Source organism: Diadema antillarum, unplaced genomic scaffold (genome assembly GCF_040938485.1).
Source record: "Diadema antillarum isolate AM-2024a unplaced genomic scaffold, OU_Dant_1.0 scf00000092, whole genome shotgun sequence".
NCBI lineage: Eukaryota > Metazoa > Echinodermata > Echinoidea > Diadematoida > Diadematidae > Diadema > Diadema antillarum.
The window spans coordinates 471,492-498,127 of NW_027270981.1; the positions used below are offsets into that span (position 1 = coordinate 471,492).

Below are 26,636 nucleotides of genomic sequence, written 5' to 3' on the forward strand. Positions count from 1 at the left end.
GGAAATAACAAGAAAAGAGCAGAAATGATTATTGGGTATTATAACTCCACATAATTCCTTCTATCATTCACGCGCCAAAGATTTCACACACGGTTAATATCATTGCACAGTATAACTGAATGTCATCGATCACTTAAACTTTATCAAGGATTATGAATAAAATGAATCTTTTTAGCGATTATATTATACCATTTCGCAACAATTCAATATTCTTTATTGAAATCTTTTTCAACAGGATTTCTGCACTTACAGCCAATAGTTTGTGCCACATGTGAAGATAACCCGAGCGACAGTCATTGTCGTATAATGCTACAATCTAAATTGCATTATTAAAAAAAAAAATCACTTCCATAGCTTGTCTATGACCAAACCCAAAGGCCAGAAATCACGAAGGTGGTACAATTGAAAGCATGGTTTAAACCATGGACAAACTCATAGACCGTAGTTTTGTATGGGGCTCCATAAGTGTTGCATCTCTGGCTTATTTCGCTACGAAATCGGTCATTTCGTCGATTTCGTCGACAAAATGATCATTTCGTTTCGAAATGTTAACATTACGTCGACAAAATGATCATTTCGTTAACGAAATGGTCAGTTCGTCGACGAAATGACTGATTTCGTAACGAAATAGGGCATGCGACACTTGGCGCCTCATACAAAACTACGGTCTCTGTCTATGGTTTAAACCATGGTTTCAATAATTGTACCACCTTTATGAATTCGGGCCTTAATATTATAAGTTCCAATAATGAATTCCATTCACGTCAGTTGAGATATCATTTCTATAATCATTAGACTCCAATTACCACGTTATTGCATTCACACTCACACGACATTCTAATCTCGTATCGTACAAATAGATAACATTACACATTAAAAGTAATGTCTAAGCGGGCGGAGAACAGGTGTGGAAAAACTAGGGACAGGATATCAACAGATAATGTCTTAAATTAGAGTCTATTATTACAACAACAAAATGCAAGTTTATCATCAAAGACGACTTTATACAAAGAGCCGAATAATTTTGTCACTAGAGATGTGATGTGTGCAACAACGATGGCACAGCTTTTAAGGCAGTTTATCATCTCTAACATTTTCGAGTCGAGATTATTTCTTTCTTCAGAATCACGTTGAAGAAAATGTATATACACTACAAAGCTGAGACTAAATAACTATAATTCAGTTATGCTGATTGTAAAAATTTGTTTTAGTTTAACTTTCTCAGATTATTTCTGGGGGTAAATTCAAATGACAACGTTCACCGTGAATCCTCCAGCAATTGAAATTTGACCTGAGAACACTGTAATACGGTAACGGGCTGCATCAACTATTCTCATTTTCTGAGGCAATTATACTACTCAACTATAATAATGGTAAACAGTTGTGCTACATATTATATGTTAATTTTTCATTATGATGATAAATCATACATTGTGAGAGAGAGAGAACAAGGGATTTTGGAATTATTCAAATGCAGTGGATAAGAAATTAGGAGGGCATTGAAAAGAAAGCGCATTTCTTAAAGTTTGGTGAGAATATTCCTTTTCTCTTAATCTAATTGAACCACTAGTGAGAAATCAGATTATTTGGTTCAATTCACGAATCCGCGTGAACAATGAAAACAACGTGAACAACAATACAACATCCTATACAGAACTATTGATGTTAATGAATGACTTTTCGTCACTGACATCTCTGATACAAACTTAAGTAATTTTGTTCGAGCTCCATAGAAGTAATTTCTCACATACAATAAATTATGTTACAGAATAAAATTCAAATCACAGCAGCATGTTGATATTTAGTTCTTTCGGAAACATGAAGCGTATCCAATGTCGTCTTTTTGCAAGCAAAATATTTCACATCTTCTGCCAAATAAAAAATCAACAAAATTCACTTTTTTTTCCTCATTTTGTCAATATGAAGCAAGCAAAAAAGATTGATGAATACATGTTTCGTATCCCATATGTATCAGCTGGAATCAAATTCATATCATTGTTCGTGGCTGGCAGTCATATCTTGCATTCCGTATTGTGCATCATGTTAAATGAATTTCATCTGTACCTAAATGTTCGCATTTGAATAAACCTTTTTTTTCTATAAAAGGAGAGTAAAAGGGCAACGCAAAAACATGTGATGCCTTGCAATCTACTGTTGTCATTTAAAGAAAATAAATGCGCATGTTCGAGGGTGTGAGTTGAAGCGGGAAAAAAAAGGCACGCCAAAGCCTAAATCTATGATTTTGTCAGCCACAGAGTGATCTGTTTGATATCACAACACGTGTTACATTTTGATAGATTGCACACTTTTGAAAGCTCTCTTACTATTCAGGTCTTTAAATGTTACCTGTTCTACCCGGGATGGACAACGCCTATAATAAACACCACTACCTCAGTGTTTCAATTGCTTGTATATTCCCCGCGATGTGTACATAATGAGTATACACAGACTCACTATACAGTAACATTCCATTGCTTCATGAATGTATCAACCTTGTAAAAGGGGTAAATGACCCCAGCCCATTAGTGTTCATTCAAGTGTTACGTAACTCTGCACTAATGACCGGTCATAATGAGCTCTTTGCATGCAATGAATGTAACGATTCAATATGTATTTTATATCAACTATTTCGCCTTTCAATATTAAACAATGAAGTAATCAGTGGGGGAAAATCTACATTGTTTACTTGGAATATTGACAGTCGTGCAAAAGCTTACAATATTGTTTGCCTTACTGTTATTATATGGAGATTTGTGATTTACTGTTTTGTACAAATAAAAAACGAAAACATGTCGAAGGTGACCCGGCATTGATGTCGACAAAAAGAAAATTTAATCATGGAATTCTGGACAAAGTTATGTGTTATGGCTTCTGAAAGAGACGATTAGATTGCGCGCACTTGTTTTTTTTTTTTTTCGTTATTTTTTTATTTTTATTTTTATTTCTTGGTTTGTCGGTTTACCTTCGATACTTTTTACACTAATAAGCTGCCTTGTTCTCCCTTCTTTTAAAATCATTCCTCAGAAGTCTTTGCCTGAGATATTTTGATTGTCGTTCCCACTATCTCAGAACTTGACAGCTTTTACCTGCCCGGGTAATGTTGCAGTGAAATCAGTGTACTATTCGGAGTCTGTATGCATAACAAAAGCTTAAGATACATTTTCTTTGTTCGTTTTGTTCAGCTGCCATAATGCGCTAAATTAGTAAGACCATAATCTGGGTGAGTAAGCATGCAGCGTAACCTCTTGAGAAAGACTGCAGTAATGATAATCATCTTCACCAGGTCCAGGCTTCGCAGCGGAGATATTATATTTCTTCTTGGAGCCAATGCGTGAAATCTCAACATGTTTGGACCTATGATATTTGTGTATACATATATCATATCACAGGTCCAAACATAGGTATTATACATATACACATATCTTCAAATCTCCTGGTTGGTCTTGCTTATGTAGCTGTAAAGCAAGTAATGAGGCAGGTCTGAACCATATAGACTAAGAGGACGGCACGAGAGAAACTATTGCGAAGACCGAAAACATTATTACACTCCAGCTATGATCAGCCTCATGCAGCATTTGCACTTGTAGCGAAAGTGAACATCCGGGTCATTGTTTCCTTCTCGGATGTAGAACACTACATGGTCTTGACATCAGTCATTATAAGAAGGGGCAGGGGCCCCAACTATAAGAAATATTGGTTCATCCGCAGGCAGAAAAGTATTGAGGTATAGAGAAAATTGTACACAAAGGTCGTTATTTATGCACCATTCTAGTCGAACTCTCTTCTTTTTTTCTCAGTACAAAACCAGGAAGGAGTCTGGAGTTGTCAATGGTGCCAATGTACATCATTATGTACATAATAATGAGGGGGCTTCATGATTAGAATGTTTGCCTCTACAGCTGGCGTGAGGTTATGAAAGAAGGAAACTTTTGCGGAAACCAGTTTCAAAATCCTCTGTTCATCATTGCTCCTCTACAGAGGTCCAGACCAGGACGACATCCAGCTGAATTTAGGTATGGGCTTTGCAGTGTATGGGCGGTTGGGCGGCCGTCCCGCCAAGCGGGCTGCCTCGTCGGCCTCCGACTCTTCCGTGGGGGCGGGCTTCATCTGAAGTTTTCGCCTGATGGATTTTATTGCGTCACGATCTGGGAGACGCAAGGGGGAGGAGAAGACAAAGATAAGGGTGAAATGAATGGGGTAAATATCGAAAAACAGGAAAAGAAGCCAGAGATGAAGATAAAGAAAGGGAAAAATAATTACGTCATTAAGTACGTATAGGATTATCTGACGTTTGTTATTTATCGTCGAGGGTTGACGACATCTAACGCGTCATTACCGCCACAAGTCAAAAGCAGGATGGCCCAGATACTGAGCTTTCGTATGACTTCGTTTGAATTTTACTACGCCCATGCACTAACGCCATTCAAGTTTATCAGAGTGTATTTCCTCAATGACATACAGTCTTAGCTTGTCACAACTCATCTAGCTATTCATGCAAAAGTAGTAAGTTGATAATGACGAGATTGCTTTCTATATGGACAGTCTTCTACTGTTCTACTCTGTTGAATTTATAGTCTTTCCTGCAATTTTTGCAAACATTTTGACAAATTTGAATGCGAAAAAAACAATTTAACAAATAAAAACAAAAAGATGATACCGCAATGGCCAGTATTTGGTGGAGATGAAAATTGGGCTTTAACTTTTTGCGAGATACCAAGAAAACACTAATGAAATAGTACAGAGCATACCATTTTGAAAGGAATTCAAAGTTTATTTAATGAAAATCAGGTTTGGAATAGCTGAAACGTCCAAAAACAAAGTAAAACAAAAAGATCGTAATAAAGTGTGGGTCCCACACTTTTTTAGGATCACTCTATTTTGGATATCTCAGCCATTTCAAAATTAATTTTCATCAACTAAACATTGAAATCCTCATGGAATTACTAGTACATGCTCTTTCATATTTCATGAGAGGTTTCTCACTGTCTCACCAAAAATGATAAAAACCTAAAGTCTCGACCAAAACTATACGATCCCTTTAAGAACGATGATTGGAAGAAAAGTTGCTTTATCTTTTCTGCCCCACGAGTGACAGTGTGTGGCAGACATGGCGCATTAAAAGACTCCATTATTTTTATACATTATCATTATCTGCCAAGGGTAGAGAGGATGGGGTGGCAGAGGGAAGACTGGACGGGTGAGTTCAGGGGGAGGAGGAGTCCAGAATGATGTTAGCTTACCTTTTTCGTCTGCTAATCGCAGGAATTCCTCGAGTTTGCCCTTGGCGAGAGCCTTGCTGAGTTGTTCTGTACCCGGTTTGAAGGGTTTGTTGTAGAAGTGGTCGTAGCTCGTTGCTTTTCTGAGGTGCATCTCATGCCGCATTGTGTTGGGAACTGTAGACGAAAATCAGAACGAGAAACAACGCAAGTGAGGATTTTTAGTTGAGTCGTCATTCGAATAAGGAGAGCAATATCTAAACAAGTGAACTTTTATTTGTGTTATTCATCAGCGTAGTAACTTATTCCTCTGCATCAGATGCACACTTTTTTATAGTCTTGAGCGTGCATTCCCACCCTTGTCTTTAATTCTGCCAAAATTCATTCCTAATAATTGCCTACTTCTTTCAGGAAGCCCATTACAGTTCCGATATATACCATGAAGGTTGATTACTTTATAACATTTCCTAGGAATAATGCACCGTTATAGTGGCAAAATCGCCATGAATAATTTGTCATATTTATATAGTAAACTGTCGAGCCAGTTACAGTGTGAAAAAGCAACTGGAGAGAAACTAGAAACTGTGGCGAGGCAAAAAGGACATCTAAAACACCAGGCCGTCTTTTAAAATGAGCAATGAAACTCCGTTTTCCCAAATCATTTGACTGTATCATTAAGGGCACTGTCATAGTTGAAGAAAATTATATGATACATCATTTTCGTTTTTTAAGAATCTTATCTTTATCTTTTGCTCATTTAAAAGGAAAAACTGGAAGAAAAAACACATTGAAAGAAATATACTGTCCCTAGTGTTCATATCTGTATAGTACTTCCGCGGCATTTACCATTTATATTGTAGTGTAATGCTCGACTAATAGTCATTGCCTGTATAAACGATGTGACAGAAAATCAAATTTGTATGCCCGATATTATTAGCATCATGCCTCAGCAGTTTTGTTTTGGTTTTTTTTTTCTGAAAATGTGAACAATATTCCACTGCAAGATGAAACTAAATCAGTCATGATTTTTTCTTCTTCTTCGTTTCTGAACAATTTTGTTGCTCACGATCATTTTAGACTAAGATTGTCTACGGAAGCAGCTCTGTATTATACATTATACACGACACTTACCGATACCCGTGGCTGGCCTGTGTATATTCTTATTGCAACCGAATCGAGTGGTGTTGTTGCTTAGCTCCCTCTGTTGACGAGGTCCAGGAGCTTGGTATATCGCCCTCGACGTCGACTCGTGGCTGTACGGCACTTTCTCGCGCCAATCCACGTAACCCTCGAGAGCTGTGCGAACTTGATAACCTACAGGGTACAGGAAGTAAACAGGACGATCAAGTGACTATAATAAGAACATTACTGATTGAAAGAGTTTGCAGGATTATACAACTAAACACGTTATCCTTAACCGGCAATGTTCGGTAGTTTGCTGTATTCCCTTTCTTTTCTTTCTATGTTTCCTAGTGAACTTCTCCATGGGGGAAAAATACTAGATCGGTTTATTCATGATCAAAAAGTAGTGTACAAGCATTACAGAAAATACGACATGGTCACGTGAGTACCGCGTTATTTTCATGAGTAATGTGACATTATTTTGTAGTTATTATGTTGACATTAAATGGTCATAATTATCTACTATCTTCATGCATGGTGATCTTCCTCAGTCTGATTCCTTTTTTTTTCGTATATACACGATGAAAAAAATGCTTATCATTATGTCATTAATTTCTTTTTCTAAAGATGAACTCACTCTTAGAGTAAAATGTATTTTTCATTAACGGCGTGACCAATATCTGTGCGCTTGTGTTGTCGTTTTCAGTTGTCATATCACGTGTTTGTTTGTTCTTCTATTATTTAAACACGGATAAAAGAAAAATAATTGCAGTCAGCCATGAGGCTGTTTTTCAGCAAGAGCGTATATCTATTATACATACAATTATTGTACTGCAATGGACAGATTTACTGTTAAGCAAACATGAAAAAACACTGATAACAATATTCTACGCAAAACGACTAAAATAACAAATGGTGAGTCAAAATGGTTTCTTATTGTCAATGTTTATCTCGTTAGAATTATGATTACAAATTCAGCAAAATAGTGGAAAATAATCATAAGATAACTTGCAGTGAAACAGTGAAATGTTAAAAACAACAGCACAAATCAAATTATATCAAAGTCATGATACAGGAACATGCGATCAGTCATAATCTACGGACAAAATCAAAACTTCTTTTCGTTTTGAAGATTTAAAAAAAAGTGTTTTTTTTTTCTTTTCTGATTTTCTCTAGAAAATAGTTCTAAATATTGATCAACTACAAATTGGTCTTTTGTTTTTGTATTCTATTTCTATTTACAAAATTTCTTTGGGAATCATTAATTCGACTTTTAGGGTAAAATTGATGAATCATGGGTTAATAGCTTCATAATTATGTAATGCACTTATTAACAGGATGCTCTTAAATAGCAGTTTTGTTGTGTGTTTTTTTTTAACTGCCGAATTTTCATTTTTGAAGGCGTTTATGATGACATAATAAGTTATACTGACCAATAACTCTTTATTTTTACTTAATTCATATATTTATTCACAGAAGTTTAAGAACTTGTTCTCAGTTCACAGCTGTACTTTCAGCAAGTCACTTGAATACAAGGCATTTACAAATAAATAAAACACATAAAAGACGTTTTATACATAACGCATATACTTCAAAGCAAAGAAAAAAATGAAACACATGCAACGACATGCAATGGCAAGCAAAAGGTGAAATTACAAAGGTATCACAGAGAAACAATAATCGAATGTAAAACACCCACACACGACGCAGTAAAACGAACATCACTATGTTTAAACGTTACTTTAATCAGGACAACAACAACAACAACATTAACACATCAAAGGTGACCCCTCCCCCCCCCCAAAAAAAAAAAAAATAATAATAATAATAATAGCTCGAAGCATGTTGTTTACCCTGAGGAATGCCGAGGTAGTCCGTCTGGTAGGTAGAGAGACTTTTGTCTCGAAGAATCTCTTCCATCATTTGGTCAGTCAGGGGGTGTGGATATAACTTCTGATGGTCGTGGAGGGCGTCCTTTGGTAGCTTCCATACCATGAAAGACTACCAATGGGAAGAGAAAGACGAGATTGTGATTATTGGGGGTTGAATCTGATCTGTAGCGTTCGCATTTGTATAGGGATTAAAAAAAAACAGAGGAAAAAGAATGAAGTATAGTGGATGTGGTTTAAAAAGGTGACCTTGGCCGTTTTCAGGTCATCTAAAACTTGAGAATGAAATTAAGTTCAAATATTATAAAACTTCATTAATGCGATTGATTTCAACTTAACATTAAAAGCAAAGATCAATCTCCTAATTACTTTAAGATGATAATAATATTGTGACCAATTCGTATGAATTGTATTCAGTTGATATTGACACAAAAGGTATACCTAGCTTTGGTATCTTCTCCTAGTGACCTTGAAATTACTGTCATCTAAGTTTCGTGTATGAGCATATACAATTGGTTGAATATACAGGTGTAGTTTAAGAACCATTGGTGTACATTGTTTTCCTCATTTAGGATGGTTTCCATTATATGCCAGCAGTGAGGACTGCATAGCCTGCGAATACGATATTGATACGACTGCAGTTGTGACCTGGGGGGCGTTTCATCAACGAGTTCGTCGGAGTTTTCACCGACAAATTTGCTATCAGCCAATCAGACCAAGGATTTCATTAGCTTTTAACAGTTGTCAGTGTAAATCCTTGCGTCTGATTGGCTGATAGCAAATTCGTCGGTGAAAGCCTCCGACGAACTCGTTGATGAAACGCCCCCCTGGTGATCAGCAGACGGAGGCGTTGACCTTGCGTATGTTGTGTTGACAGGTTGTAATACATTGTATAGACATTGCACTAGGTATGTATTTTGTTGTTCCTGACATTCTAGTTAAACTTTAGCATTCAGGTACGTTCGGTAAAAAGACATGAGTAGGGGCAGATCCAGGAATTCCGTAAAGGAGAGGCGCTTTACAAAATTAAGGGGGGGGGGGGAGGCGCACGCCCACCCCATTTTTTCTTTTTATTTCTCTTGTTTTAACAAAAATATATATTTTTTTTTATTTATTTCACATATTTTGAAAGGGTTGCTTGCTCAGCAATGTCTGGTTTTCAGCAAGGCCCTTTTTAAAAACAACACATAAAATGTACGATACAGAAAATTAAAATTGCATGAATAATATACACATTTAGCTGTAAAATGTTACAGAATATATAAATCATTAAACAACAATTAAAATTAAATACAACAATTCAATGGACATTATTAGACATCATAGATGAACTGTAAAATCATCAATATATATATACATATGTAACTGCAATGAAATAACACAATTTCAATTCAATTAAAAAGACAAGTGAAATTACAAATCTGCGAATCCTATGGTAATGTACTGAAGAGTTACGATCATGTAGATGTTGTTTGTGTATGTGTGTGTATGTGTATATGTGTGCGTTGTATGTGTGTGTGTGTGTGTGTGTTTGTGTGTGTATGCGTGTATGTGTATGTAGGTTTGTAAGTACGATGAGTGTTTGAGTATGTAGGTGCATTGCGCGGCAAGAGCTTAAAAAAGGCAACATTATACAAGTACAAAATAAATGCAACGTAAAGGACATGACTGACGAGATTGTTACACTGAGCTGGGGTACATAATAGTTTTGTTTTGTTTTTTTTTAGTTTGACATTACAGTAGAGATGTAACACGACCGAACTCACTCTTAAATATGGTAAGCGAATTTGCATTTCGACATTCATCAGGAAGAGAGTTCCATAGTTCTCCTCCGATATTAATGAAGGTTTTTTGATAAAAATTTGTTTTACACAGTGGCTTCCTTAATAACTTTCTGTTTGAATTGCGGGTTATCCGCAGAGATACATTGTCGTTAAAGCAGAACCTTTCACACAATATTGATGGAGCAATGCTGTTCACACATTTGTACATCATAATGGCGATATTTTTCTCAAATAGTGTTTTGAGAGTACACCACCCGAGGTTTTGTAAGACTTGATCAGATGGGGTATCCCAAGTATATCCACTAACCATATAACCAGCACGTTTATGCAATTTGTTTATAGTAGTATGGTTAGATTCGGATCTTAAAGACCAAAGAATATAGAGGAGGCGCGCGCCCAGTGCGCCCCCCTCTGGATCCGCCACTGATGAGCAATGGTTATTATAGGCTTTGTGAAATGACAAGGTGGATTGATTGAAGTAAAAAAAAAATGTGTGAAATAAGCGTGGTTAAGTATCGTGAAATTATAGGATAATGCTAGTAATTGGTTTTAGAAACCGGAAGTTTCAGTTGAAATTACGTAGTGGCGTCAACCTTGGGTATAGATCTCATGTTTCATCTTCATATTCTTGCATACTGACAGATTTACACTGTACTAGTAATGTGTTTTGTTGTTGGCATTATTTAGTTAATTAGCAGTCCGTTAAAAATATGTACATGGTTAAGAGGACATGAACAATATTATTGCTAGGCTTTTAAGTTGATGAGGTGACAATACAATTAAGGAGGATTGATTGAATTCAGAGCAGGTGTAGAATAAGCTTGGCTGCTGATCGTGGAATAATCTATAGGATGATATACTGGTATTTAGTTTTATCATAGAAACCGGAAGCTTTGGTTTGAATTAAGTGATTAGGAGACAGAACGGCAGTTCGCATGATGATGCCTTATTATCAGACTCTTTACCAGATTGGAAGATCATTAGGGGATACAGTCCATTTTGATGACAATAGTTTTCAGCATAGTCCAGTTTATCACAAACAATAATGGAATCAATATTATTCACAGACAACATGTATATATAAGGATAAAGATCTATTCATTTCATTTTTAACGTATTTAATGTTTAAACTGCTTTGATTTAGTCTGGTTAAAAGTATCTCACTATGCAATGGAGCTCTGAATAATTGAAGCAGAACATTTGGATTGAGATACAATGTAAATAAATAGTTTAGTGGTTTGTGCATGTGCTAAACCCAACTGCACGTATTAATATTGTGTATATAACACTGACAATGTATAGTTACGATGATTGTTTTCATCTTTGCGTGGTTATTGCAGGTTCTTTTTTTTTTCCCTTTGTTAATTTTGGAATAAACACCTTACTGCAGCTAAACTGCCAAGCTCATTCATTTAAGGAGAGCCTACTCCCCTGGTATCATGACCTATTCATCCTAAAGATTTATACCTATTTAAACTGAAAATGAAATAAAATGTTACGCAAACAGCAAGGTAGGTGATTTTTAAAGCCCCTTTTAAAAAGTAAAAAAAAAATACATGTATCCAAATACATGTTTTCGCAACGCTTTCATGACAAATACCAAGTGGATATACAAAGAGCCAATCAATGACACTTAACGTTTTTATTATTGTGCAATTTCTAATTCAGTCCTGACGGTCACATGCGTTAATTCATACCCATCGTTATACCTCATTATTATTTCATAAAACTAACAATATCACAGGCCTTTAGTCATCTTCCCATGCACGAATGTGCAATACACTACGATTAGGTAAGAAAGTTTTCTGTGTTGTTTTCAGCTAAAGCATGACAATGGACGTTATTAGATAAGAGTAGTCCAATGACATTTTCATCCCTATGCTGCACGGAGTAGTCAATGCAAAATTCTTACACATACACAAAACGCAGATGAAACAATCATAGAAGCTACTATGATAAGTAGTGCCATGAATATTGAGATCGCTATGCCTGGCTTTAATAGCTTTGGCATTAGAGCAAAAATGACGATTTGTTTTACTTTATTTTTTTTTGTATTTATTTTTTTATTTTTTTATTTTTTTATTCATTTATCTATTTTGTTTTTTTTTTTAGTGTATTTTCCATTTTCTATTGCACAAACAGTTCCAACGGAAGAAAAAAAAAAAAGAAAAAAAAAGGAAAAAAGGGTAATCACGCTGCGAGCAGGGTTCGAACCTGCGCGGGAAGATCCCATTGGATTTCAAGTCCAACGCCTTAACCACTCGGCCATCACAGCTCCCGCCGACGTTCGGAGCGGCATTATTGTTTATAAAGAGTAGAGCACGTTTACTGCACACTTCAATGATTCCTAGATTGCATCGTGCGTTGTACGTGTTTGTGTGTGTATGCGAAATGCCGTACAGTCTACACGGATACTAGTATCTCGTCTATGGATGGCTCATTTCAGTACACATTCGCACTCTATAGAGTTTACACAATGCGGCGTGTGTGTGTGTGGGCGTGTGTATAATACACGACCATAGAGATGTATACTAAGAACACTAGAGGGCGGACTCCGTAAAATCCCTGTGACCGATAGAAGGAGGCGTTCGCCATTTTGGTCCGGGCAAATTTCGACTAGCGACCGTACCGATAACGTGCAGCGCTAGCGGAGCATGCAGGGAGATCGACGACGGGATGCAACGACAGTAGGCTAGCATCTATGCCAAGGTCTCCATCGGAGTTTGGAAATCGAAAAATGTTCTTAAATTCGCAAATTCTACTTAAAGTAGCATAGATCTATGTTGCAAAATGCCTGGTTCATGTGCTGCTTTTGGATGTAGAAACAGGAGAAAAGAAGGGGAGCGGAGTTTCCTTTCACAAGTAACTAAAATTACATTTATAGTGTGTGTTTACATAAACAGATTGATTCAAGGCAAAAAAAAAGAAGGAAAAAGAAAAGAAAAGGTCTTGCAAAATTCGTCAGGGGCACTCCGCCCTCCCTCAGCTATTCTCGATCTATTGCTACTATAATATAGATAGCTAATACAGTACATAACTATATGCAAGGTCGGCGGAACGGGGGAGGGGGCATTTGCCCCATTTCAAAACAAAAACAAAAACAAAAACTCCCCTTTTTAAGTTAAAAAAGTGCTCATTTCTAAGTGCCCTATTTGGCCCTTGAGCCCCCCCCCCCTCAAAAAAAAAAAAAAATCGTTCCTCCACCCTTTGCTATCCAGCAGTTAATTTCACTAAGATAGTGTGAGAAAAGCTCAGAATACGTAATATATGCCTGGTGACAGGACATATGCTCCGGCATTGATATCTTTCTGAAAATAGAATTACCATCATGGGTCTGATTGGGCTTTTGGTTCTTGTAAGAAAGGCAGGGTGAGGATTAGGATTAGGGTCACCGTGGGTGTTATGATTTGGGTTAGGGTTTATGTAAGCTTCAACATTAGCATTTCGAGCTTGAACATCAATATGTCATGTAACCAATATGCCTACACGTACTTATAAAAATGATTTATTTCATTTCCACCACCACCAGAAAAAAAAGAAAAAGAAATACAATGAAACACTCGTATACACAGATAGGACTATAGAATGCAGTCCCCTCATACAGAAAAAAAATATATAACTGCAAAAAAAAAAAAAAAAAATTGACGCAGTATACTGTATCACAAGGGGCATCCGGCAGTCTAGAGACCAAGAGAACCCTTTGTATTGCATGGACCATGGTCGTGTTGGTCGGCTTGAAAGTATTACCTCGTTGAGAATAAAGTAATTTTTTTTTCATTTTCTTTACCACTCATAATAAGAGATTGCTAGCAACTCAAATTGTTGAGTTGTTTCCTTCTCTCATCTCCGACCCCCTCATCTTTTTGCTGAAAGGCAATACGTGTTTGAGCGCTTGTTGTATACGTGTTCACGTGTCCACCACTACTGCGCTGCCCGGACGCGATGCTTGTTTTTGCCCGGACAAAGATGGCGCGCGGCCTCTTCATCTCGGCACACGAGCACTGCGTACGCGCCACACGCAGTCCGCGCTCTAGTATATTATTAGTATACATCTCTATGTACACGACATGCCTGCGCATATTTATCTGCGTGCGTGCGTGCGTGCGGGTACCATAGAGATGTATACTAATAATATACTAGAGCGCGGACTGCGTGTGGCGCGTACGCAGTGCTCGTGTGCCGAGATGAAGAGGCCGCGCGCCATCTTTGTCCGGGCAAAAACAAGCATCGGTCCGGGCAGCGCAGTAGTGGTGGACACGTGAACACGTATACAACAAGCGCTCAAACACGTATTGCTTTTCAGCAAAAAGATGAGGGGGTCGGAGATGAGAGAAGGAAACAACTCAAAAATTTAAGTTGCTAGCAATCTCTTATTATGAGTGGTAAAGAAAATGAAAATAAAAAAAAAATACTTTATTCTCAACGAGGTAATACTTTCAAGCCGACCAACACGACCATGGTCCATGCAATACAAAGGGTTCTCTTGGTCTCTAGACTGCCGGATGCCCCTTGTGATACAGTATACTGCGTCAATTTTTGTATTTTTTTTTTGCAGTTATATTTTTTTTTTCTGTATGAGGGGACTGCATTCTATAGTCCTATCTGTGTATACGAGTGTTTCATTGTATTTCTATTTTTTTTGGTGGTGGTGGTGGTGGAAATGAAATAAATCATTTTTATAAGTACGTGTAGGCATATTGGTTCCATGACATATTGATGTTCAAGCTCGAAATGCTAATGTTGAAGCTTACATAAAGCCTAACCCAAATCATAACACCCACGGTGACCCTTATCCTAATCCTCACCCTGCCTTTCTTACAAGAACCAAAAGCCCAATCAGACCCATGATGGTAATTCTACTTTCAGAAAGATATCAATGCCGGAGCATATGTCCTGTCACCAGGCATATATTACGTATTCTGAGCTTTTCTCACACTATCTTAGTGAAATTAACTGCTGGTATAGCAAAGGGTGGAGGAACGATTTTTTTTTTTTTTTTTTTTTTTTTGGGGGGGGGGGGGGGGGCTCAAGGGCCAAATAGGGCACTTAGAAATGAGCACTTTTTTAACTTAAAAAGGGGAGTTTTTGTTTTTTTGGTTTTTTTTTGAAATGGGGCAAATGCCCCCTCCCCCGTTCCGCCGACCTTGCATATAGTTACAGTATGTACTGTATTAGCTATCTATATTATAGTAGCAATAGATCGAGAATAGCTGAGGGAGGGCGGAGTGCCCCTGACGTATTTTGCAAGACCTTTTCTTTTCTTTTTCCTTCTTTTTTTGCCTTGAATCAATCTGTTTAACACACACTATAAATGTAATTTTAGTTACTTGTGAAAGGAATCTCCGCTCCCCTTCTTTTCTCCTGTTTCTACATCCAAAAGCAGCACATGAACCAGGCATTTTGCAACATAGATCTATGCTACTTGAAGTAGAATTTGCGAATTTAAGAACATTTTTCGATTTCCAAACTCCGATGGAGACCTTGGCATAGATGCCAGCCTACTGCCGTTGCATCCCGTCGTCGATCTCCCTGCATGCTCCGTAGTGCTACACGTTATCGGTACGGTCTCTAGTCGAAATTTGCCCGGACCAAAATGGCGAACGCCTCCTTCTATCGGTCACAGGGATTTTACGGAGTCCGCCCTCTAGTGTTCTTAGTATACATCTCTATGGCGGGTACACAACTCCATCGTGGCTTGTAGGGCTCATCACACGGGTAACTATTTCCCCTAGAGACGTGTGTTAAAATTGAGAATTCAAAAAATTCTGTAAAATAGCTGGGGTGCGAATGACTCCCCCTTGGGTCTGCTTGAACAAAATGTACATTCATTTTTTTTTAATCACACAACAGTGAAATGACATCATTTGGTTTTTGAGCTCACCTGAGCCAAACGCTCAAGTGGACTTTTGCGATCCTTCATCGTCCGGCGTGCGTCGTGCGTAAACTTTATAAATTTACATTTTCATCAGCTTTGAAGGAGCATCCCTCGGGGGATATGAACCCCAGTGATCAAATAGGCACCACATAAATACACCCACTTAAAGAAAGGAATCTTTGAAGACTTTTTTCACTGATCCAGAAGTGATAGAGCTAGGTTTACTGGTGTTATGAGTAAGTACATACATGTACACCTGCATGTACATTGATGACTGCAGTTTCAAGTTTGTTCATGGCGGATCTGGGGTGCCCCCTTGGGACCGCGGGGTCAAAATTGTGCATTTCCTTCAATTCTTCCTCTTGAAGATTTGCCGTCAAATTTTTACCATACTTCGCATGTATTATTGCTAAAGTGATAGCTTATTTATTTGCTCTCATGGGCACCATTTCCTACTGGGGGTCCCCAGGGATAATGCCCCCCCCCCCCCCGGGGGGGGGGGGGGGGGAGGAAGCCCCCAAATAAAGGAATCTTTATAGAATTTAATCTTCTGTCAAACCTCAAGTAATAAACTAGGTTAGAGCTACGAGTAAGTAGAATGGTGAATTTAGTTTCAAGTTATGTTCGTAGGAGATGGGGTGATGGGCCCGGGGAACGGAAATGGGGTCCAATTTTCACATTTTTATCTTCTTTCTCAAAACACACAGTCATATCTAGAATGCTATGAATAAGTTTATTGGTGTCTGTAGTTTAAAATTTGTTCATGGCAGAACCGGGGGCAGGGACGGGGACGGGACGAGGGAGGGGGGGGGGGGGGCAGGATAATTAATGAACTTTATTTCTTATTTTCATCTTCTTCTTGAAAACCACATGACTGATTTTCACCAAACTTGGCAGGTAGCATCCCCTGGGGGGGGGGGGGGTAGGATCTAAATTAATTCAAATGGGCTCCACACAATCCCCTGTTGACCCAGGGGCCCTCTTCTAAGTAATCCCTAAAAATCTTCTTCTCTATAGAACCACAAGTTATAGAGCCAAGTCATTTATGAGTACATGTATACATCGATTGCAGTTTTCAAGTTTGTTCGTGATAGATCGGGGGTGAGCCTGGGTGAAGTTGGGGCTCAATGTTCCCATTTTTATTTCCTTGTTCAAAACACATGGCCATATTTTCACCAACTTGGCAGGTATTATGGCCAGCATGATAGCATAAGTACTGTATGAATGAAGACTATACTCTACATTGCCCCCCCCCCCCCAAAAAAAGGGTTGTTTTCCCCTCTGGAATCAAAAGGTATTCAAGCCAAGTTAGTACCATAGGCGCCGGAAGTGGGGGGGGGGGGCAGGGGGGGCGGCCGCCCCCCCCCCCCCCAATCCAAAAAGTGGGGGGGGGGGGGACAAAACGCATTTTTGCCCCCCCCCAAAAAAAAAGCCTCCCCCCCCAACAAAAAAAAATAATAATAATAATAAGAATAAATAAATAAACAAAGAAAATAAAATAAATATGTATATATATATGAATAAAAGGGAAAAAAATATGGCTACAAACGGCAGCTTTTGGACTGTAAAATGTCAAAATTTTCAAGCTCGCTCGCTTCGCTCGCTCGCATCCAGCAGTTGAGCCCGGTGCGCCTCCCCCTTAATTTCTAAAGTGAAAAACATAGCTACGACGGCAGTTGTTGGACTCTAGAATGTCAAAATTTTCAAGCTCGCTCGCATTGAATCCTTATGCTATTCTCCTAATGTTGCTGACAGTAATTGCCAGTAGTTGCGCCCGATGCCCTACCCCTTAATTTCCAAAGCGAAAGATAAAATATAGCTACAAACGGGAGTTTTGGGACTGTAACATGTCAAAATTTTCAAGCTCGCTCGCTTCGCTCGCTCGCATTGAATCGTTATGCCACTCTCCTAACGTTGCTGCCAGTAATTGCCAGCAGTTGCGCCCGATGCCCCCCTTAATTTCCAAAGCGAAAGATATAGCTACAAACGGGAGTTTTTGGACTGTAACATGTCAAAATTTTCAAGCTCGTTCGCTTCGCTCGCTCGCATTGAATCGTTATGCCACTCTCCTAACGTTACTGCTAGTAATTGCCAGCAGTTGCGCCCGATGCCCCCCCCCCTTAATTTCCAAAGCGAAAGATATAGCTACAAACGGGAGTTTTTGGACTGTAAAATGTCAAAATTCTCAAGCTAGCTCGCTTTGCTCGCTCGCATTGAATCGTTATGCCATTCTCCTAATGTTGCTGCCAGTAATTGCCAGCAGTTGCGCCCGATGCGCCGCCCAATTAATTTCCAAAGTGAAAGATATATTTAGCTACAAACCCCTTTTTGGGACTGTAGAATGTCAAAATTTTCAAGCTTGCTCGCTTCGCTCGCTCGCATTGAATCGTTATGCCATTCTCCTAATGTTGCTGCCAATAATTGCCAGCAGTTGCGCCCGATGCGCTCCCATTTATTACCAAAACGAAATATATAGCTACAAAACTCCAGTTTTGGAACTGCAGAATATCAAAATTTTCAAGCTCGCTCGCTTCGCTCGCTCGCGTTTTATTGTTATGCCATTCACCTTATGTTGCTGACAGTATGTCGATCGTTTCACACCGTCATTCCAGAATCCATGTAAGGAAAATTTACAATGTTCCTCAATGACTGCGTTGTTGAATGTATCACATTCCGTAATGTATTGTAGTCCCATTATTGCTCACGCACACACGCACAAGCATACAGACCGTCAAAATTACTTTATGGTTCCCCCCATGTTTCGACCCACCGTACGCCACTTTACATATATATAATAGATGTGTGTGCGTGTGCGTGTGTGTGTGTGTGTATGTGTATATTGTGTAACATATGCATGGTCTAATCTTGAGCCCCCTCCAATGTTCCCCCCCCCCCCCCCAATCCAAAACTGCTTCCGGCGCGCCTGGTTAGTACTACTACTTAGTAGATTCATAACTCTAGTTTCAAGTGTGTTTATGGCAAGTCTGGGGGATTTGGGCCCAATTTTCATCTTTTTGAAAACATATGGTAAGATTTCACCTAACTTGGGACGCAGGTAATATCCCTAGAATATAAGATACATTAAATGGGCACCATTCCCAATCTGGGCCCCCATGGGTATACGAGCACCATTCCCCGCTTTGGGCCCCAAAGGGCACAAATGCCAAGGGAGTGGAGGAGGCAAAGTCCCAAATTCAAGGAATCTTTACAAATCTTCTTCTCTAGGACCAGATGTGACAAGCTAAGTTAATGCCATGGGTAAGTAGGTTGGTGACTGTAGTTTATGTTTATTCATGGCCAATCCGGAGACAGACCCGGGAGGGGGAGCAAATGGGCATATTCTCATATTTTCACCTCCTTCTTGAAAAAAAAAAGCATGGTCAAGATACTAGTAATTTTGTCACCAAATGGCAGGCATTAAAACTAGGGCAACAGAATGTACATTTGTACAAATGGGCAACATGCCCCCGTGCCTAGTGGACCCCAAAGAGGACCCCAGAACCCCTATATTAGAGACTCTAATGAATGGGTTAAAATGGATCTAAAAGCATACTTAGAAAACCAGAGATACTCTGAGTAAAATAATGAATAAGTGAATACACTCGCAAGGTATATACATGGTAAGATCCACTGGTTGATTTTATTTGATCTTATTTTTTGAAAAGCATGTTCAGAATTTCTACATACTTGGCAGACATAATTATCTACAGGTGTGATAGAACATATACGAATGGACACCATGAACCCTGCAGACCCTCAAAGCTGCCCCTCCCCCCCAAAGTTTTGAATGTCTGAATGAATGACTGAATGAATGACTGAATGAATGACGGAATGAATGAAATCACCAACTTGAAAATACAAATTACGTACGAATAAAAGGGGAAAATCCACACAATTCAATCTTTCTCTCTCTCTTTCTCTTTCTTACCTCGAATGGGTGCGGGTTATTTTTCCGAGCCCCCGATGCTGACCCGGTCCTCAAGTAAGGTTCGGCCCTGTTGTACCCCTTGTCGTTGTAATAATCCCCGTAATGGGTGGGGCCGATAGGGCCCCTTGGGTCGAATGACGTCCGATAGGCAGTATTCGTGGTGTTCGGTCTATTACCATTGGGGAAAGAAATTGCAACAAAAGTGTGACCAAATGTACTTTTATGTCTATTATTTTCTTGCAACTGGTTTGTTTGTTTGTTTGTTTGTATTTATTTCTGAATCATATAAAAACGCATACAAAAAAAGGACAAAATATCAAAATCGTGATGAAAATTATATACATCAAAGGTGGATGGTACTTGATATATACTCCGAGTAGGGATAAACTTGCCTAAGCTTCCTTTGGGAACGTGGAAAAAAATATTTTAAGTGTTTATAGAAAGCTAATTAATACACATAGGCCTACATGACGTTTTCTTTCGTAACACAGACACAGACACAGACAGACAGACAAACATACACACACACACACACACACACGGACTTACTCACATACACAATTATTTTCCCCATTAAGTTTCATAGCGCATGTAGATATAATCATTATTTTTTATGGCACAGTTTACGGATAAGCCCAATTTCCGATGTCGCTCCTCATATCACAATATTTGGGACGAAAGTATTATCGACGGCAGGAGCAACAGCGTATACATCGAACCACCGACACGGTTTCCATAGCAACACTGTAACAAGTCAAATTGAAGCCATTATGCCGGAGACAATTGCATGCCTAATCAAGGGCAAGTGGAGAAGGCTCTCGTCCTTGAAAGAAAAAAATGCAATGCATCGACATCAATTTGATCAATTTGTCATGAAGGCAAAATGCACACGTTATATAGGCCTACACAACTGTCAGAGGCTGCGTGCTACGAATAATGCCAGTCCGTTGCGTTTTCGACGTCTATTATGTCAGTGCGCCCTGTTCATAAATCTCCCGGTCTGAATTATTGAGTGCGACCTCAAGCTCGTAATAAAGTAATGTATATTGTCCTTGTTAACATTAATACTATGCTGAAGGTCCTGGTTGCCATAGGCAACAAATGCACCATTCAAGCTTAGCATCTCTATATCGGCTGGTTGGCTGTTTGCCGGGTGTTTCGATCAGGTCCGTTGCAACAAATGATAATGTTACAGTAGTTATCTTGCCTATCATTTCGAGAGGTTACAATGTATGTCCATCGAGAACTCCCTCCTCTCTCTCTCCTCCTAGCTTCACTGTCTTCTTTTACTTTTCTCTATAATTGATTATTATATACGTATACGATGTCGTACCTCGCAGTAGGCACATATTCAAATGACTTTTCGGGGAAGTCCCTCCGATACGACGTCATCGTTTTCTTGACCTTTGCTCCTGGTGTCCCCGGGCGCCCTTAAAGAGATAAGAAAACAAACAAAACAAATCATAAAAATCATTGCAGTTCCTTCTCACGGCGAATGATACCGTGCAAGAATGTATTATTATCAACAATCTAGTTGTTGATAGAGTGTTAATGTATAATCTCTGTCAAACACATTACGGGAAAAAAAAATACATTTCAGCACAAATACTGAGCAAACTTTAATATGAGAGTAAGAGTATAATTATAATTAAGTTGAAACCTATTGAGCCAAAGTAGTGATCATTAGCTTATCTATCATCCTTAAGGTATCTCAGAAACAAAGGCAGTAAAATCAATGTATTGCTATGTAACTGATGCATGCAGTTATTGCTTTTATACCTGTCTTTGCTGCATGTTACATGGTAATGGCTATGGTTATACACTATAAACGCTGATTCTCGTTTGTTGTCGGTAAAAAACAACCCAAAAATTACACGATAACCAAACAACAGGCAAGCAGAGAGACACAATGATCATCCACGCATAAGAGCAAAGATGACCTTGAAATGTATTAAGCAAAGTCAGAGTCGCAAATATACTATTGACATGTCGTGAGGCTTATGTTACAGATATGCACTCCTATTTACGATGCTCTTGAGATAAGGCTTGCTATAATACAAGCGATTCTCGATAGGTCTGCAAGCTGTAATTTACTGGTTTAGTTCCTCAGAAAGCTCGCTTGATTGGGGCCGACGCTTTCTTCGCGCCCCTATTTACCCCGCTTTTCCAACACAAAGAACGCTGAACAATCGGCGTAATCCCATTTTGTCCCTGGTGTCTTGGGCGGGGAGTAGCCTATATTCCCCAGCAGTCCTGTGCTAGCAATAGGATCAGCCTTCTTTTAAAAGATCCCTATGTCTTTTCCCAATCTCATCCCAATATACCCCACCCCCAAGCTGCACTGTGCCCCGGTAAATCAAACACTTAAAAGAAAACCTTTGTCATTCCTGGGCAAATAATAAAATGTTTGGCGAAGTTGTTAGGGCAACGAGACCAGTACGAGACGGCCGTCGACCCGATAGGCACAATGGCGAATTGTAAATCATAATCTCTACCTTAATATCATTCATGGCTGTCATTGTGTCACAATGTCAAAATGTTATTTGTGGTTGAGTTATGCATGACTTGTCGAGTCGGTGTCCGTCTACAATGCAAGAAGAAGGAACAGGACTGGTGATATTATGGGAGAGCACTGCACACATAGCTATATACTAGCTTCTTTCAAAGCAATGGGTACATTGATCGACTGGTTTGATTCTGATTCTATTCCTTACAACTCTGTCATATTCCCACATATCCAGCGTTGATACCGAAACTGATTTTTTTTTCTTCAAATGCATATGAAAGTATGAACGTGATGATATCTATACTGCATGTCGTATATTACATCAGTTTCACTATGTGGAGTCAATCCGTGATGAGGTGACTGTGTAATGAGTGGGCAAAATTGATGTCCTATAGATAAGGATGACAGATAATAGTAAATTGTGCATCTTACTGGGAAAAAAAGAGAAATGAATAAAGTTTCAAGCAAAAATCTGTCGCGAGTTACTTAAGTTCTTAACACTGAACAAATCTATCCCCTCTCAGTTCAGGTTTGACACACCTTTTATGGGGACCACTTTGTTTTACCGTGTTTGTGGACATCGCAGCCATTTCGAAATCGATTTTTGAAATTTGAAACTTAATGAACTTTTAGTTCCTCCCAAAATTGTAGGCTCTTTGAAATTATTCATACAAATAGTTTCCAATTATCTCCCAAAAAGTTAAAACCTGAATCTGCATCTCAACTAAAACTATACCATCCCTGGGTTTAATAGATATAGGGTCAAAAGATTTTGGACGAGTGATTCATTTTGGAGAACACCACCAATTCCGCGTTCCGTTCTTTGTGAGGTCTACTCACCATACGATGCCATGGCTGTCTTGGGTCTCTGCAGTAGCTTCTTCTTTTCCGTTTCCTTGGCAACGCGATGCGTCATCCGATCCGTGATCGTCATGGAGGAGAGGAGTTCGAGACATCGCTGCTTATCGGCATCGCTGGCGTGGGGATAGAACTGGGCCAAGTCGGCGGCGAAGTCGTCCGTCGCGATTCTTTCGTTGATCTACATCAAGATGTTTAAATTACAATCATTATGAATCCACTGTTTGTTTGTTTTTAATCTTTCCTTTCCAAATATGAGGAATGACACTAACACTTGTCAAGAGTGAGGCGTTCATTGCAATTAGTTGCAATGATCTATTTTGATATGTCGAGCTGCAACAAAATCATATAAATATATTCAATCTGCTATAGGGTTTTCCGGTAATTCATATGTTTCTCTGATATACATGAATATCATCCATACGTCATTCGTGAAACTAAAACTAAAATCTAATTTCTGTGATTGAAATGTAAGTCATCCTTTACTTAGTGCAAGGAGGAATACACATTAAAAAAATCATACTTTTATCTCATCCTCACGTTTGATATTTCCTGTCGTAATTGTCAGACCACTCATTTTATAGTGATATTGGATCATTTAAACAAAAAATCATAAGCGTCTCAAAAGTGTCTCCTTGTATAGGTTAAATTAGGTTTTGAATTAGTTCCTATTCACTGGTGGAGCTATATTATACATGAAATTTGAAGCAATTGCAAATTTGACAAACAAGATCAAACAGTCCGTTATTACATCGAAAGAGAATACTGCAGTGCAGATGGCGAGTTTTGGGGCTCAGACAGAAATACCCAATCCCGACTTATTTGCTCAGTTTAATTCTATTCAAAGCTTAGAGACACAGACAAGCGTGAACATACATAGTACACATATAGCCATGATTATCAAGAGAACATTCATTATACCGTGTTTGTACACATTATTGTATCTGTAGATAACTATAGTTGATACATATTATATTCTCATCCACCAACATCTCCACACACATAAACAAGCTTATGCATGACTGTAGTTGAGGACATACTAGTATATAAGAGAAAGAGGGGGCAAATATTCCACATTTATTTTTTCTGCAGAGACCATGTTTGCTCACTGAAATATGCGAGTAATATAAATTGTACCATGTTCAGTTTTATGTCACTTTATATGGAAAAGACCAAAGTTTCCATCCGTATGTGCAACAGAGAACCCTACTTCTAAATTAGGATTCTAAGCATCTGTGACTATTGCGTTTTCTTTCTTTTTTTAAAGATAATTATATTTTCTGTAACTTCTGTATCAAGACGGGTCAAGGTGGATAGGTGTTGTGAGTGAGATTTGTTTTTGCCTTTCTATACTGGCACTTTGTTTCCAGGTACCGCTAGAAAGAACGCCAATCTGGCACAAATTTCTCGAAAAATCTTGATATAATAATAGTCTTATCTGAGCCTTGCATTTCAGCACGCTTATCTAAAACGTGTGAACTATGTAAGCGTAATAATATACTGCAAGATAATGATGAAATTCATGACAATCATAACCGTCCAGTGTATGGTTAACATGTCAGTCTGCAGTAAAGATGAGTAGGTTCCTTCTTATCATGGAATACACACTTATCAGTGTCATATGCTTGGAACAAAGATCACGTTCCTTTATCTCCAGCAAGTATTAATATGACATTCAGCATTCACCAAGCGACCAAACCAATAAAGATATTAGGTTAAGTCTACTTGCTAATAGCAATATGTACACAAATATTGACTCTTCTCAATATTTCAAGATTAATCGCTCTCGGCTACCACCCACGATATGTTGTTTGTCATTTTATTTTCTAGTGTATTCCACCACATGGCATTATACCATCTTACCTGAAGGGCGTTTAATCAACCAGGCACTTCTACTACTACCGCCACTACCACTTTTTACACATATTCCACTATCACAGATGACTACCACCATTTCTATCACATTATAGTCATGAACCACGATAAATGATAATTATGACAGTACGATGATAACATTCAGAACAACGAAGAAAAAATGATGACATTAAATGTTATATAGCGATAATACCCATTGATGAATTTATTCAGGAGTTAATATCTTCATTTTCAATTCGATATCATCATTATATGGAGAAGGGTTGTTAGTATTCTATATTTTCTAAATTTAGTACAACAAGTTATTTTGCTGTATACGTCTATTAAATGACTAATGAGGCAGTACATTGTAGTTACAATCACAACACCAATCGCTTCTATATTGTGCTGCATTTTGTCACGGCTATACTTTTCATTATGATCATCATTATTAATACAGATACACTTGTATAATTATGTTCTACGTATGCCTGTTACCCAAACTCTGTGTGCTACGCATTGACACAAGGGCCTATGCCACTGCAAAGTATGGAAATACAACCCAACAGCTCTCGACATTAGTCATAATACAGATGAAGCAAATTTTTGGCTGTAGCCATACATACTTCCGTTATTCCACTCCCTTTCTTGGTTTATCCGTCTTCACACTGGTCACTGTAGAATGACCTCGTTATATTTACACTGTTTCAGATATTTGCAATCCCTGCACACGGGAAAGCAACAAATTCGATCGATCGATTTGTATACCCAAGGGCGTTAGACAATAGATATCAGGAAAAGATAGGCAGTATAACAGTTCGACACAAATGTTTACATGTCTCTATTAACAGAACGTTCATTGGTATATACGGCAGAGTAGGGTTGCTACAGATACTATCTTGAAAGCAGACGAGATGTAGTGTGTTTACACTAAAACAAATCACTACTCACCTCCGTGACATATTGCCTGGTTGGGGTCACGCTGTCCGCCCGTGTCCCCCGCGGGTACATGGTTACGTCCGTAGACATGATCTCAGCCGGTATTTCTTCCTCCAGAAGAAGAATTTTCCAAGGTGATCAATGAATTCCAAAATATGCTCTCGTCAAGGCATCAATTAATGTGACAGAGGCATAATATGTACTGACACAATAATGTGACATGTCCCTAATCAGTCACTGCGAAGAGACGTGAGTCAGTCACTCGGCAGAAGAGACACAAGAAAAGCGTGTAATCTCCGTGTTGGATATACACCTCACACTCGGCTATACGTGGGACTTGAGCGAGTTCATTCAGGCGGCGTTCACCGTCAGCGGAGCGTGCCGAGTCGTCTGCCAAGCACGTTGCTAAGGGAAGCCGGTATGTTGCTACCCCATGTCAAGCGTACGCTGAACTACCCTCAACGTAGATGGCGCTCTTTGTCATTGGCTTTTAGGGCTTTCTTGGCTTTGTGTGTTTATAGTCCGGGAGCCAGCGGGGGTCAGCCTAGCTGAAAAGGTTACCAATTTTTATGTGTATAGCAATTTAGTACATATGCCCCTGAGTATGGAAATGCACGTCTGGCTGGTCATCGGTGGTGGGTGTGGCCAGGAGAGCCACAAAAAGG

General features: G+C 38.9%; 1 protein-coding gene and 1 non-coding gene across 2 annotated transcripts; both read right to left on the reverse strand.

Moving 5' to 3' along the window:
* Nucleotides 1–3,972: 3,972 nt before the first annotated feature.
* LOC139718279 (uncharacterized) lies at nt 3,973–26,061 on the reverse strand. Its single transcript, XM_071629762.1, has 8 exons — nt 25,984–26,061; nt 23,161–23,359; nt 21,148–21,244; nt 19,815–19,983; nt 8,192–8,339; nt 6,348–6,530; nt 5,241–5,393; nt 3,973–4,145 (listed from the first exon to the last, which is right to left on the reverse strand). Exons 1-8 carry the CDS (start codon nt 26,059–26,061, stop codon nt 3,973–3,975), a joined length of 1,200 nt encoding a protein of 399 aa, XP_071485863.1.
* Nucleotides 12,205–12,286, reverse strand: Trnas-uga (transfer RNA serine (anticodon UGA)). Its single transcript has one exon. It is a non-coding gene; the product is annotated as a tRNA-Ser (tRNA).
* Nucleotides 26,062–26,636: the final 575 nt, after the last annotated feature.

Bases quoted from the DNA above. Each gene is read 5' to 3' on its own strand.
- LOC139718279 (XM_071629762.1), bottom strand. From the start codon at position 26,061: ATGTCTACGGACGTAACCATGTACCCGCGGGGGACACGGGCGGACAGC. The intron at 6,531-8,191 runs GTAAACAACATG...TGTACCCTGTAG, and splicing joins CTACCTCGGCATTCCTCAGG to GTTATCAAGTTCGCACAGCT. The intron at 4,146-5,240 runs GTAAGCTAACAT...TGCGTCTCCCAG, and splicing joins GCGATTAGCAGACGAAAAAG to ATCGTGACGCAATAAAATCC.